This window comes from Cyprinodon variegatus, unplaced genomic scaffold, assembly GCF_000732505.1.
Source record: "Cyprinodon variegatus isolate N-32 unplaced genomic scaffold, C_variegatus-1.0 Scaffold189, whole genome shotgun sequence".
In the NCBI taxonomy this organism is placed as follows: Eukaryota; Metazoa; Chordata; class Actinopteri; order Cyprinodontiformes; family Cyprinodontidae; genus Cyprinodon; species Cyprinodon variegatus.
The window spans coordinates 945,472-958,012 of NW_015150642.1; the positions used below are offsets into that span (position 1 = coordinate 945,472).

General features: G+C 38.3%; 1 protein-coding gene across 1 annotated transcript in view; it reads left to right on the forward strand.

The window, feature by feature from the left end:
- Positions 1-12,541, forward strand: part of ryr2 (ryanodine receptor 2 (cardiac)) — a 250,576-nt gene that overhangs the window by 159,179 nt on the left and 78,856 nt on the right. Inside the window, exons 59-65 of the mRNA XM_015379302.1 lie at positions 78-193; positions 3,165-3,229; positions 4,326-4,447; positions 6,960-7,009; positions 10,057-10,117; positions 10,222-10,460; positions 10,548-10,629. Of these exons, the coding sequence (XP_015234788.1) occupies positions 78-193; positions 3,165-3,229; positions 4,326-4,447; positions 6,960-7,009; positions 10,057-10,117; positions 10,222-10,460; positions 10,548-10,629 (735 nt within the window). The remainder of the gene's footprint in view (positions 1-77; positions 194-3,164; positions 3,230-4,325; positions 4,448-6,959; positions 7,010-10,056; positions 10,118-10,221; positions 10,461-10,547; positions 10,630-12,541) is intronic.

Sequence of the window (12,541 nt, forward strand, 5' to 3'; positions counted from 1 at the left end):
ACTCATCCAAACCTTTTGAATATTTTCTATCAATAAAGGAAAAGGAGATAAGATAATTGCTCTGTGTTCTGTTTCAGAGGAAAGAAGTCTCCAGAGCTGGACACTCCAGCTATTGAGAAGAGATTTGCCTACACCTTCCTCCAGAAGCTCATCACATACGTAGACCAGGCCCACCACCATATGATGGAGTTTGGTAAAGCTCTTCTCATTACTAATGATGGAGCGATCTTCACTAACATGTTGGTGTTTAGAGAGAAACGATCGGTTACCAAAAAAACAACAAGAAGGTGGTGTCATTTGAATAGCTATTTGACTTCAGCGCTGAATTTGTCTCTGAAAAGTGCGGCGGGATTTGTGGAACTATGGAGTGAGTTTTGTTCCATAATTGTGCAGCAAAGAGCGCATTTTGTAAATGGAAAATTAATCAAATGTAATCCAGAAATTGGGACCGAAAAACTTCATCAAACAAAGGTTTTTAGAGAAACTTTCCTGTTTTCTCAGATTTTTTTTTTTTTCAATTTTCCATTTATATTTTGTTCCCTTAAAAAATAGAAAAATAAATGTTTTTTTATTCTTCAGTTTTTCAGATTTAGTTTTAAGAAATTCATTATTTTCATGTTGCACGTTTCAGATCTCATTCTCTTCCTTTCTGGGGGCGGGACTTTCCGCTGGTCGGAGAAGCAAAGATGAATTTCTATTGGTCAGATGAGCGTTAGCAAAGATGTTATAATTGGTCAAAGCCAGCATTTGGATTTGGCTGCAACTGATCTAGAAAACATAATTTAAGGAAAGATGTAATTAACACAACTCAAATAAAAAAAACGAAATTTGAAAAAAATAGGATTTCAAAATAAAAAATCGGCGGAAATTAAGTAAAAAAAATTTCTAAAATTGTTTTAATTAAGATATATATTTTTAATAATTTTCAGGCTCTGGTGGTCTTTATTTTGTTGTTTTTAAAGTATTCAGAGAGGAAGGGTTTTAGGGGAGAGACGTTCGGCAAAGGTCTGCAGGACAGGGACTCAAACCAGCAACAGCCGGTATGTTGGTTCATACCATAGCAGCACCCCTGATTGGGATGTTTATTAAAGTTCAATTTTTTCAAAAAACAATTTACAAAACATGCTCTTTGCGACTAATTTCCCTCCATAAAAGTCGGCGATTTGTGCGCTCCAGTTGATCTATGCGTCTGCAGCTGGATGTTTTTCGGTTTGCACTGTTTAATTACTGCTTAAAAATGCACATTTTTGCATCTTGTTAAACTTTTGCAGACCAGATAAGCTCCAAAAATGATTGATTGGTGATGAAAAAACAGCTTCTAGGAACTATAGTGTTAAACTAAAGAAAACACAAGAAAGTTCATCCTTCCAAGATTTACATCAGTTAGAACTAATATTCTAGCTCTACGTGGAGCAGATGTAAATACAGGCTTTAAAAAGAGTCACATGATCCTTATTCAGGGTTTCTGTGGGTCATTAAAAGTAATTAAAATTCATTAAATTATTATTTTTTTTTTAATTAAGGCCTTAATTGCCATTTAAATTTATTAAATGTGATTATGGTTGCATTTAAAATGCTTTACCTAAAAAAAAGTTTATAAAAACAATTTAATCAGATATATATAATCAGATATAACTTCGGAATGTTCGGAAAAGAAGCTCAAGGCGGAGAAAAAGCCAGAGAATGGGAAAATGTAAATTTCAACAAAAGTAGTTGGAAAACCAGGAATTATGGACATGGCTGCAGCCTGTCCACGCTAAAGATGACCAAGGAGTTTGACGTATTTTTTAGAAATATATANTATATATATATATATATATATATATATATATACATATAGTAGGGGTGTAAATCACATCCATCATGGCGATTCGATTCAGTATCGATTTCCTGACCCAACGATTCTATTATTTCCGATACCCCCACAGATGCTCCGCTCCACCTCTCCCAGATTGTAGCTGACCGCAGACAGTGCCACAGACAGGAGGCCAGCTTGTTTTGTTTTCATGACCAAAATTGCGGAAAACATCTCGCAAAGTTTGACCTGCTAGAGGAGTGAGGTGCGCGAGAACGCTGGGACCCTTTTTCCACCTGGATCTCCGCTCTTTTTGGCCCTCATGTCCCTCCGTTGTCGCACAAACTCGCCCCCACTTCCTCACCGCCTCGGCCGTATCTAGACCCACAGCGTGTAGCACAGACCACGCTTCAATACTGAGCATAATTTAAAAATGTCTGTGTCAAGCTCACTGTGAAACACTGCTGTAAGAGTATAACCAGGAAGCGAGGTAGGAGGGCAAAATAGGTATAGCGCCACCGCAGCACGGGAGAAGAATTACGCCCAGGATCAAAGGGATAAAAATAGACCGGAGGAAAAAAAAAACATTAATCGATTCTCTTGCGTACGTGTCGATGCATCGGATCGTCGGCTGTTGGATCGATGCATTGATACAAAACGATTATTATTTACACCCCTAATATATAGATAGATATATAGCATTAAAAAGCATTACATTACAGTTCATCATTCCTGTATAAACCCTGTTATCCCAGAGTGTCGAGTAACAAAGTAGAAATACTTGTAATATATATATACTTTACTGGAGTAAATGTTTTTTAGACAAGTTTTTAATCCTTACATTTTAAAAATAGATTTTTTATTTTTGTTTCATTTAAGCTCATTTTCATCATGGCCTGTTGGTATTTAAAAATAAAAACCATAAAAAAAAATTTGTTTAATCCAGACAATTAATTTCTTTGTGGTTGGACTCGGTGCTGCCCCAACTTGTTGCTCACCACATACCAAAATAAAACGTTTTTTTTTTCAAGATGATGCAAAATTAAACGTGACAGTGTTACCATTAGTTATAAAACTAAGAAAATGAAGTCTAAGGAAGTTATCATCCAGAATTGTAGAAAAATTTTCCTTTAATAGGGTAGAGCAGTAAAGATTCTGGCCTTAACATTTTATCCTGCATTACTTTTAGTTTTACTTTTACTTAAGTTGTTTTAAAACTGGTACTTTTATGAGGTTGAATCAGACTATTTCCTCTTTTACTCACTGAAATTAATAATTAGCTTGATAACAAGAATAATAAAACAATAATTATCTGCTTGAACTAAGTGGCCTGATGTTTGGAAATCTGTTCTGATCTGTTTCTGTTCAGATGTGGGAACGAAGCTTAAAGGAGGGAAGATTCCTCATGAGCAGCAGATAAAGTTCTTTGGAAAGGTAACTTTTTTTCTTATTCTTCTTTATTTTCATTGTTTTTAGTATTTCCATATCTTACATGTCTTGATCTCATCCCCACGAACAATAATGATCTAAAAGTCGATCAATTATCAGTCCGATCAGAATCGGTGTTTGGAAATATTTTTGCTCATCTTAGGACAGGGCCGGCCTAAAAGACTCCAAGGGCCCGGAGCAATTAGAGTTTGGGGCCCCTTTATGATCAGATTGTTCACTCAGCGACAGTTAGTCACTGCAGCTCCGGCAGGACTGTTTACAACCCTTATTTTAATGAATCATCTAGTGTTACTAAAATGGATCAAATTAATAAACTACTTTATTTAAAGTAAAAGTTCTTTTAGTTTATACTGTTGAGTTTCAACTGCAGCAGCAAAAATGTGAAAAAATAACAACAAAAAAATAAATTAACTTTGATTAATTAAAATAATAAATTAAATTGAATAAAAGCAAAAATTATTAAATCAAATCAACCGAATAATGTGCATTTTTTCTGTCCTCATCTGTGTTTCATTCTGGTTTCGACGTATAAATTACAATTTCTATATAGTTAAAAATATTTATGGTAAGATAGCTGCAGCTATCAATTATTTTAGTAATTAATTATTCTATTGATAATGTTATTGAAATAATAGGTTAATCTGAATATGGATACTTGTAATAAATAAAATGTTTTAGATAAGAAAATATTTTTTATTTAGAAAATTTTTTTTTTGGTTTGTTTAAAGTAATTTAAATTAGCAAAAAGTGTGAAGAGACAATATACACACATATTAATGTAATTAAATACTTTTTTAATAAAATTGTTATGTAGTTTTATCTTAATAGCTGTATTAAGTAGGTTATTATTTCAGCCAGTAGCTCATTTATTCCTGGTAACCATTCAATTCAATAACCAAGTTAGAAAACATCGGTTTGTCAAAATTATCTGAGTAATATTTTTCTAACTTTTTATATTTATATGAAATCAACATTCATGCAAAAAAAAAAAAGACAAAGAATTGTTTTGGGGCCCCTCTGGTTGCCCTGGAGCTGTCTCTGCTTGGTCCGGCCCTGTTAAAATGCTTCTTTTTGCCCACAGGTTGTTTTACCGCTGGTGGATCAGTACTTTAAAAACCACAGGCTCTACTTCCTGTCCACAGCCATCCATCCCATCAGCAGCGGAGGCCACGCCTCCAATAAGGAGAAGGAGATGGTCACCAGGTGAGGAAATCCAGCGGCTGGATGTGTGCAGCGGCTGAGGTCTGAACCAGGAAGCAGGATTACTGGGTTAGCCAGATAACTTCAGGTTTAACCCTGACTTTCCAGTGAAGCTGGACTCAATCTTAGCCAGGCTGGTCACCATGGTAACGGGCTAACTTTCAGGATGGATCTGAATCCACCCAGCAGCCAATCAGCTGTTAGGAAACAATGACAATGTGTCCTTTGATTGAAGACCTGATTTAATTCAGAGGGAAAAGAAAAAAAAAATTAGAGAGAATAAAGTAAGTAAAAACCAAAAAGCATTTTAAACAAAATATGTTCTTAGTGTTTTTTCCTCTATTTTCATATCCCAGCCTTTTACTATTCTGTATTAGTTTTCTCCTCTATAATGTCCTCATCCACCGCTGCCATTCACTGCTTTATTCTAAGATTGATTTACAAAGCTAAAATAAAAAAATATATAATAAAGATCCTTTGGATTGCTATGACAATTACTTATATAATCCTGGCTGCTGGAGCTGCAGCAGTTTGTTCCTCACTGCATCCCAGACCCCATCAGGTATTACGCAACCAGCGGCTTCATGTCTGGGTCAAACTGGAGGTGCAAAATGATTCTGCCCCCTTCAGTTAATACTTCTTAGGGTGAGACCTGAGACTGGGACAGAGATTTATCTCCCAACAAGACGATGACCCTAAACATGAAGCAACATCTACAATAGATTGGTTCACAGATAAACACATCCAGGTGTTAGAATGGCCTAGTCAAAGTCCAGAATCTGTGGAAAGAACTGAAAGCTGCTGTTCACAGACGCTCTCCATCCAACCTCACTGAACTCCAGATGTTTGCAGGAAGAATGGAAAAAAATTACAGTCTAGATGTGCAGAACTACAGAAGTGTCAAGTACGAAAGTACAAATACTTTGATATCTTAATTAAGTAATAAAGTATTTGTAATAAGGAAAAGTTGGCTAGCTGTACTTTAATGGGGTAATTAATTTTTAGACAACCTTACTTTTCTAAAATAGACTCGTTTTGTTTCATTTAAGCTCATTTTCATTATGGCCTGTTGGTATTTAATAATAAAAACCATCAAAATAATTAGTTTCATCCAGACAATTAATTTCTTTGTGGATGGACTCGGTGCTGCCCCAACTTGTTGTTCGCTGCAAAACAAAATAAAGTTTTTCAAGATGATGCAAAGTTAAATGTGACACTGTTAAGTAAGGTATCATCCCTATTAAAGGAAAAATATTCCTTTAATAGGGTAGAGCAGTAAAGCTTCTGGCCTTCACAGATTTTCCTGCATTACTTTTACTTTTATACTTTCAGTAGTTTTAAAACTTTATACTTTTACTGGAGTAAAAAGCTGAATTTGATCCTCTAACTTCTATAAAAGTGTTCTTTAAACAGTAGGGTTTATAATGGAGTGATAAACATGAAACTTTTGACACCCCTGCAGAACTGATAGAGATTTGATTCTTCACAAAAATATAATTTTATATCTTTATGTTTGAAAGCTGAAATTTGGCCAAAGGTCAAAGTTCAAGGGTGCGAATACTTTCATAAGGTGCTGTTTATTTTTATTTTTACTATTTACTGTAACAGTATCAATAAGAAGAGTAGATGTTCCACTGAAGCTGCACAGATGAGGGATAATAATAAACTGCCAAGTAAAATAAACATAAAAAACTTCATCCAGAAATCCGGATGATTTCCGTCAGTCACTTCCTGTTTTAACATGATGCAATCATCAGCTTCCAGTTTTATTGGAGCCTAAATATTATAGAATGAAAAAGTCCAGCTAAGCAGATAAAAAATGTTTCTGGGTTTTATTTCTATCCTCCTCCCTCCATTAATAATAATTGAACTTTATTGATCTCACATTGGAGAAATTCCCTCTCTGCATTTAACCCCTCCCCTTGGGGAGCAGTGGGCTGCCATTGTGCGGCGCCCGGTAAGCAGTTTGGGGATTAAGGGTCTTGCTCAGGGACCCAGAGTGCAGGCTGTGGGAGTTCGGCTCAAACTCAGAACCTCAGGTTTCCAAGCTCTATGCTCTAACCTCTCGGCCGCCACTCCCCCTAATCTGCAGTGATTGGTGTGCAGGCTGCGTTCAATATGGATTAACGCAGTCAGCGATCCTTTACCGCCATGTTTGGTGTCTCTTTCCTGTCGCCACCATTTTTGACTTTTCATTAAGACTTTTTTGTTCTTCAAATTTCTATCAGATAGCAGAAATACGGCGCTCTGCCTTCTGCGCCCATGATTCTGATTGGTCTGCTAGCTTAAACCCGCCAATTTATAAGTTCACAGATTAATGATCCATGAAGCTGGATTGAGTTGGTAACCAGCTTGGAGGACTGGGTAAACTGGGAGTAAAACCACTATGCTGGACAGGCTTCGTGGTTCGGGCCTCAGCTGCATGGAAGCTGAACTAACGATCCTCTATCTCCACATCTTGTCTTTATTTTCTCTCTCTCTCTAATTTAACTTTCTCATCCATGAATCTTTTCAGTCTTTTTTGCAAACTGGGGGTTCTTGTCAGACATAGGATCTCCTTATTCGGTAAGGCTGCTCGATCTCATGCTTTGAATTTTCTCTTTATATATATATATATATATATATATATATATATATATATTTTTTTTTTTTTTTTGAAACAGTGTCAGTGTCTTTATTTTATTTAATTGTTTTTGGCATGTCATCACTCTCTAAAAATGCACTGAAATAGCTGCAGGTTCCTGCTTCTGTGAGAGAGTAAAATGTCTTTCACCTTTTTTTGGATTCAAAATGATGCCAATATGTTTGGGGAAAAATTTATATCAGTACCGATACTTTTGAAATGATATTTTGTGATTTAAATTGACTATTTAAAAAGTTTTAAAATATATCAACTTAAACACATTTCATCCCAATAAACAAAATTGTTGGTACCTGTTATTTAATGAAAGAAAAACCAAAGATGGTCACAGAAATAACTTGAAGTCCGACATTGTTTTTCAACGATGCTTTAACAGAATAATAGAAAAAATAAACACATTCACCGGGGAGGTTACCTACAGTCCCTGGATCTTATATTTATGAATAAAAAGTCCAGCTGTAGTTACAGGAACACCAGCTGCTTGGAAATGGTCCGATAGCCTTTAGCTTTAACAGGCTGCTCTATAGTTCTCTTTATTTTTAAGCCTCTTTGCCACTGAAAATATCGGGTTAATGCGTGTTTTTCAGACGTAGGTCGACCCGCTAACAATTAGCATTTGGCTCCCTTCCCACTACCAGAAAAAGCTGGTCTAACCCCTCGCTGGCAGCTGCGTGGCCTCTGACCCCCCGCAGTGAAGAGTGTGACAGAAATCAGGGATGTAAACAATGGAGAGCAACATGGAAGGTAGCCAGGGCATAGTCAGTGTGCTTTACCAGCTCCATTTCCACTACCCTCTGAAACCGATCCATGCAGAGTTTGGACCAAGTCTGGATCAGTTAACCGTGCCAAGCTCAGTTCCTCACGAATATTTACACATCACGCTAGCATGGTTCCTCGCCTCCTACTGGCAATCTTCAGTACTACTGCTCTCTAGAGGTAAACAAGCAAACAAACATGGCGGCGCCCCTTGACTTTCAGGAAGTTTGGTTGTAATTGTGATATTTTGTTGTTTGCAGAGTTCAGCCTTTAGTGAATTTACTTTACAGAGTCGGCTTTTGGGAAGTGGACACGACAAACAATAGTCTAATCAGGGCTTCCAGACGCAGGAAACAATGACAGACGTTGAGATGACATGGTCTAATCATGCGCTCTTGGTTAGCTGAGAACCGAGCCAGAATTGAACCGCACCGAGCCCTACTGATGAACCAGTACCATGTTAGCGTGGTTCAGTTGTGTGCGTGCCATTTACACTCAATTGTTATCTCGGTTACCTTGCTCGGACCAATCTTGGCTAATGTTAATGGGGCTAATGTTTCTCTCTATTATCTTTCTGAATCCCTCTCACCAGAGCTGCTCCATGTTTATCGAATGTAAACGGAGTTGTTTCAGCTTGTTAGATCAGAAGCGACTGAAGCGGTGTGTTGAGGTACACACGTTGTGTTCAGTGGTGTCACGTAATTTAACGTGTCGACCCGGCTCTGGTGTTTACACAGCATAAAATGCCGAGGAGATTTTAACGTGGGTCACTTACCGAGTCGTTTGACCTGGGTAGAAACGCTTCAGTGAGCTGTTCCCACTGCCACTTCATGACCATTATTGCCGGGTTTAAACTGGTTTATCGGCCACTGGAAAGGGGTACAAGACAACTCTTTCCCTGGCTTCCTCTGGTTCATGTTGGGTGTGGTACACAGCATGTCACCAAGCAGTGGCAGCCTGTAGCCCTGCATTTAGGACCACTGACTGTAAACACTGATTAGCTGACACACCTGAATCCAATGGGTCCCTCTGATTATATTATTTTCTATGTTTTCCTGGGAAATAATCATTTTAGTCCCAGCCTGGTTCATAAAATCATTCTTTCGAAGCATGATTGAAAAGCAATTTCTGACCTTCATTTTGGGATAATTTTTATTTCTAATAACCTTTTGTCAGAATCAATTTTTTTCGGTGGCCATTGTTTTTGTTTTGTTTTGTTTATTTTCATCAAACAAGATAAACCAACAACTTTGTTTTCAGTAGCTAGCTTGAAGCTTTTCTTAACTTCCGGTTGTTGTTTTTACTATTTGCAGCATTTTTCCATTGCATGTTTTTGTGTGTTAGTCAAGTTTGCTTGTTTGCAGTTCTTTTTGCATATGCTGGGTGTTTCTGTATTTGCAGTGTGTTTGAACATCGTAATTTCTACTGTTTTACAAATTTCCCCAAATATACAGCCATATCACCACCCTTGTTTCTGGGATATACGATTAGTTGTTAGTTGATGATTTATTAGACTAAAATTAATTCAATCCAATTGACTGAGAACGTCCTCTTAGAAAGAATCTTTTTTTAGTGCTGTAATGTCACAGATGTCCACTAGAGGCCGCCGGTGTTGATTTTTTTTACTTGGAAGTGAAGGAATGCCTGTTTGGAGCAGAACCGTGAACGGATCCAGAATCTGGTCCAGATTAATTCCACTGTTTAATGGATCCAAGGATCCAGAATAAACTTTCTGTGGTTGTGTTAGTCGATCTAAACTCCTTCAGTTTAACCTAAATTGGCCCAGTTAGCCGCGCTGCATGGAGGAGCAGCAGAACTTCTCTGGAGGGCATTAAGCTAATCTTTGGGAACAGGATAGATAAAGACATGCTAGCAGTTATCTTTTAGCAGCAGCATCAAACAGCAAACTGGGCAGGATGTCAAAAGTGGATTCAGGTTGCTGATTGGTGGAGCTGGTCGACAGTCATCTGCTGGGCGGAGCTCCAAGCTTTCTTTCTGAAGCGGGTTGTGATATGATGACTTCATACTCGTAATGTTACGACTTTAAAGTCAAAATAAAAAAATAAGAAAACCTCTAGCCTGGCCCTAATGCTACGTCATACTAAGGGCTGGAAGCTTCCAAGATCTGGTGTAGATTTGGGACATTTGGTCGCAGCTACACCTGTTGATTGTTCTGAGGATCTTTTATCTAATTTATGGGGTTTGTCCTTTCCAGGTAACAATGCAACATCTATTGTTAGCTGCCTTCAGATTCTGGGACAAAGTCTAGATGCCAGGTACTGTTTGTTCGGATAGATCCATGAAAAAATTCCAGATATGAAGGAAAAAACAGAGATGTATGTGAGAAGAACTAAGCTAACATCAAACCTCTTCCTCCCAGGACAGTGATGAAGACCGGGCTGGAGTCGGTGAAGGCGGCTCTGCGCTCCTACTTTGACAGCGTGGCAGAAGATTTGGAGAAAACTCAGGAGAACCTGAAGCTGGGTCAGTTTACCCACAGCAGAGAGCAACCACGCGGTGTCACTCAGATCATCAACTACACCACCTTCGCCCTGCTGCCCGTGCTCTCCTCCCTGTTTGAGCACATCGCTCAGAACATGTTCGGAGAGGACCTCATGCGTGCGTAAAGTCATGATGATGATGAAGTTTCTTCATTCTCTGAGATGAATGTTGATGTTTCCAATGTTCTGGTCCCCTTTGCTGTAGTGGAAGAAGTCCAGGTCTCCTGCTATAGAATACTGAACAGCCTCTACTTCCTGGGAACCAATGAAAGCATCTATGTTGAGAGGTACGCGATTTACAACACTTCCAATGAGTCCATCTGCTCATGCCTACAATGAATGATTACTGCAGCTCTGGTGTAACATCACTTTAATAGTCTTTGAGAAATCCTGAGTAGTTTTTCGTCCAGAAGTTTTATTTACATCTCACAGAGTGGTTCCTCATCCGTCACCTTTGGAGAAGGATGTAGGTCACAGGTTTCCGGTCTGTCTACATCAATGTTTTTCAATCCCGGTCCTAAAGGCACCCTGCCCTGCATGTTTTAGATGTTTCCCAGCTTTCACACACCTGTTATCAATTGATAGCAGATTATCAGGCTTTGCTCAACTGCAATAATCTTAATCAGGTTTGCTGAACCTCAGAAACATCCAAAACATGCAGAGCAGGGTGCCTTGAGGACCAGGATTGAAAAAGACTGGTCTACAATTCTGTCATCCTAAAAAGCAGCAACATGCAGTTTATCTGATTTGAAACATCTGTCAGATGGATGGACAGACACACAGACACTTGCTTTCATTTTCTAAGCTGGAATAGTGAATAAGATGCGATTTGTCGGTACGTTTTTTCCCATTGAGAGCTTTGCCATGTAGTCTCTCATCGCTGCTTTTGAATGGGCTGTCCCATTAGTCCATTACTTTGCTTCTTCACACATGGTTCACAATTCACCCCATGCTTTATCCCTCCTTCTTCCTCTACTTGTATAGTAGAGTTACAGCGCCACCCACTGGTGTAGCGTTGGTATTCTTTTTTATTACATCATTTCAAAGCTTCAGGCAGTTTCCTCTTTACACTTTAGCTCCCAGTGGTCCCTCTGCGATGTGAAAGCAGCTCATAGATGATGATGCAGTTATTCCACCAGGAGCGTTTTTAAAGCGTGACTCAGATCATGGCAGGATTGCTTCATTGTGCTGTAGTTCTGTACTTTTAGGCCTTTAACAGAACAATTAAACATTAAAAATGTTTTTTATTTTTAACATTACTACCTGTGTGTTGTCTGCCTGCCCTTTATCTCGTTTTCTTGCGTCAGTAGGTTTAAATAGTTTTTTTTTTTTTTTATATATTTTTCTCATTTATTGCTCATATTTGTCACGGCTGCTGCTGAACTGTTTGAACAGAATGTGTTATTAAATAAAAAGTCCACAGATGTAAATCACTGTCTGGACATATTAATTTTTTTCTTGAATTGAGGAGGAAAGGGAGACACTTTACCAATGGAACAAGAACTATTGCATTGTCACATGTCAAGTGCCTATAATCTAATTGTCTTAAGCCGGGCGAACACTACGATTTCTTTGGGCTGATTTTCCAGTCGTGTGAGAATTTTTCGATCGGGTCGATTTTCAGCCTGATGGTGCCTGGTGTAGTGTACAGGGGGTAACGAGGGCCGATCAGCCTCTAATGACCACCTCCCCATCAGGAATCAGAAGGTCGGGAGAAAATCAAATATGTTTTAGTCGGTCCTCCTGAGTGTTTGGTGGGTAATTCCTGCTGTTAAAGCTGAGCTACGAGCCAATTTACCAGAACCTCACGGACTACGCATGTACAAACAAGGGAGTTCTTCTGCTTCCAGATTAGTCCAACTTGAGTCCAACTTGGTTTTTAGACATCCAGTGTGAGCAGGTAGATCGCATCACAGCATCGGGCCGTACAGTGTGAGAACTTTTACAGGGTTCCTACGGGTCCTTAAAAAGTCTTAAAAGGCATTGAATTCTTCAAAATCAAACTAAGGCCTTAATTGGTATTAAAATGTATTAAATCAGTCTTTCGTAGGTCTTAATTTTTAAAACATCATAACTAATTTTTGTAATCTAAATAAAACATTAAAATTGACTTTTTTTTTTTATTTAAAAAAAATAACGACTTGCCATTATTGGTTCCGTCCCGATAGCGGAACCAATAAAAGCGTTGTAACGGCCGGG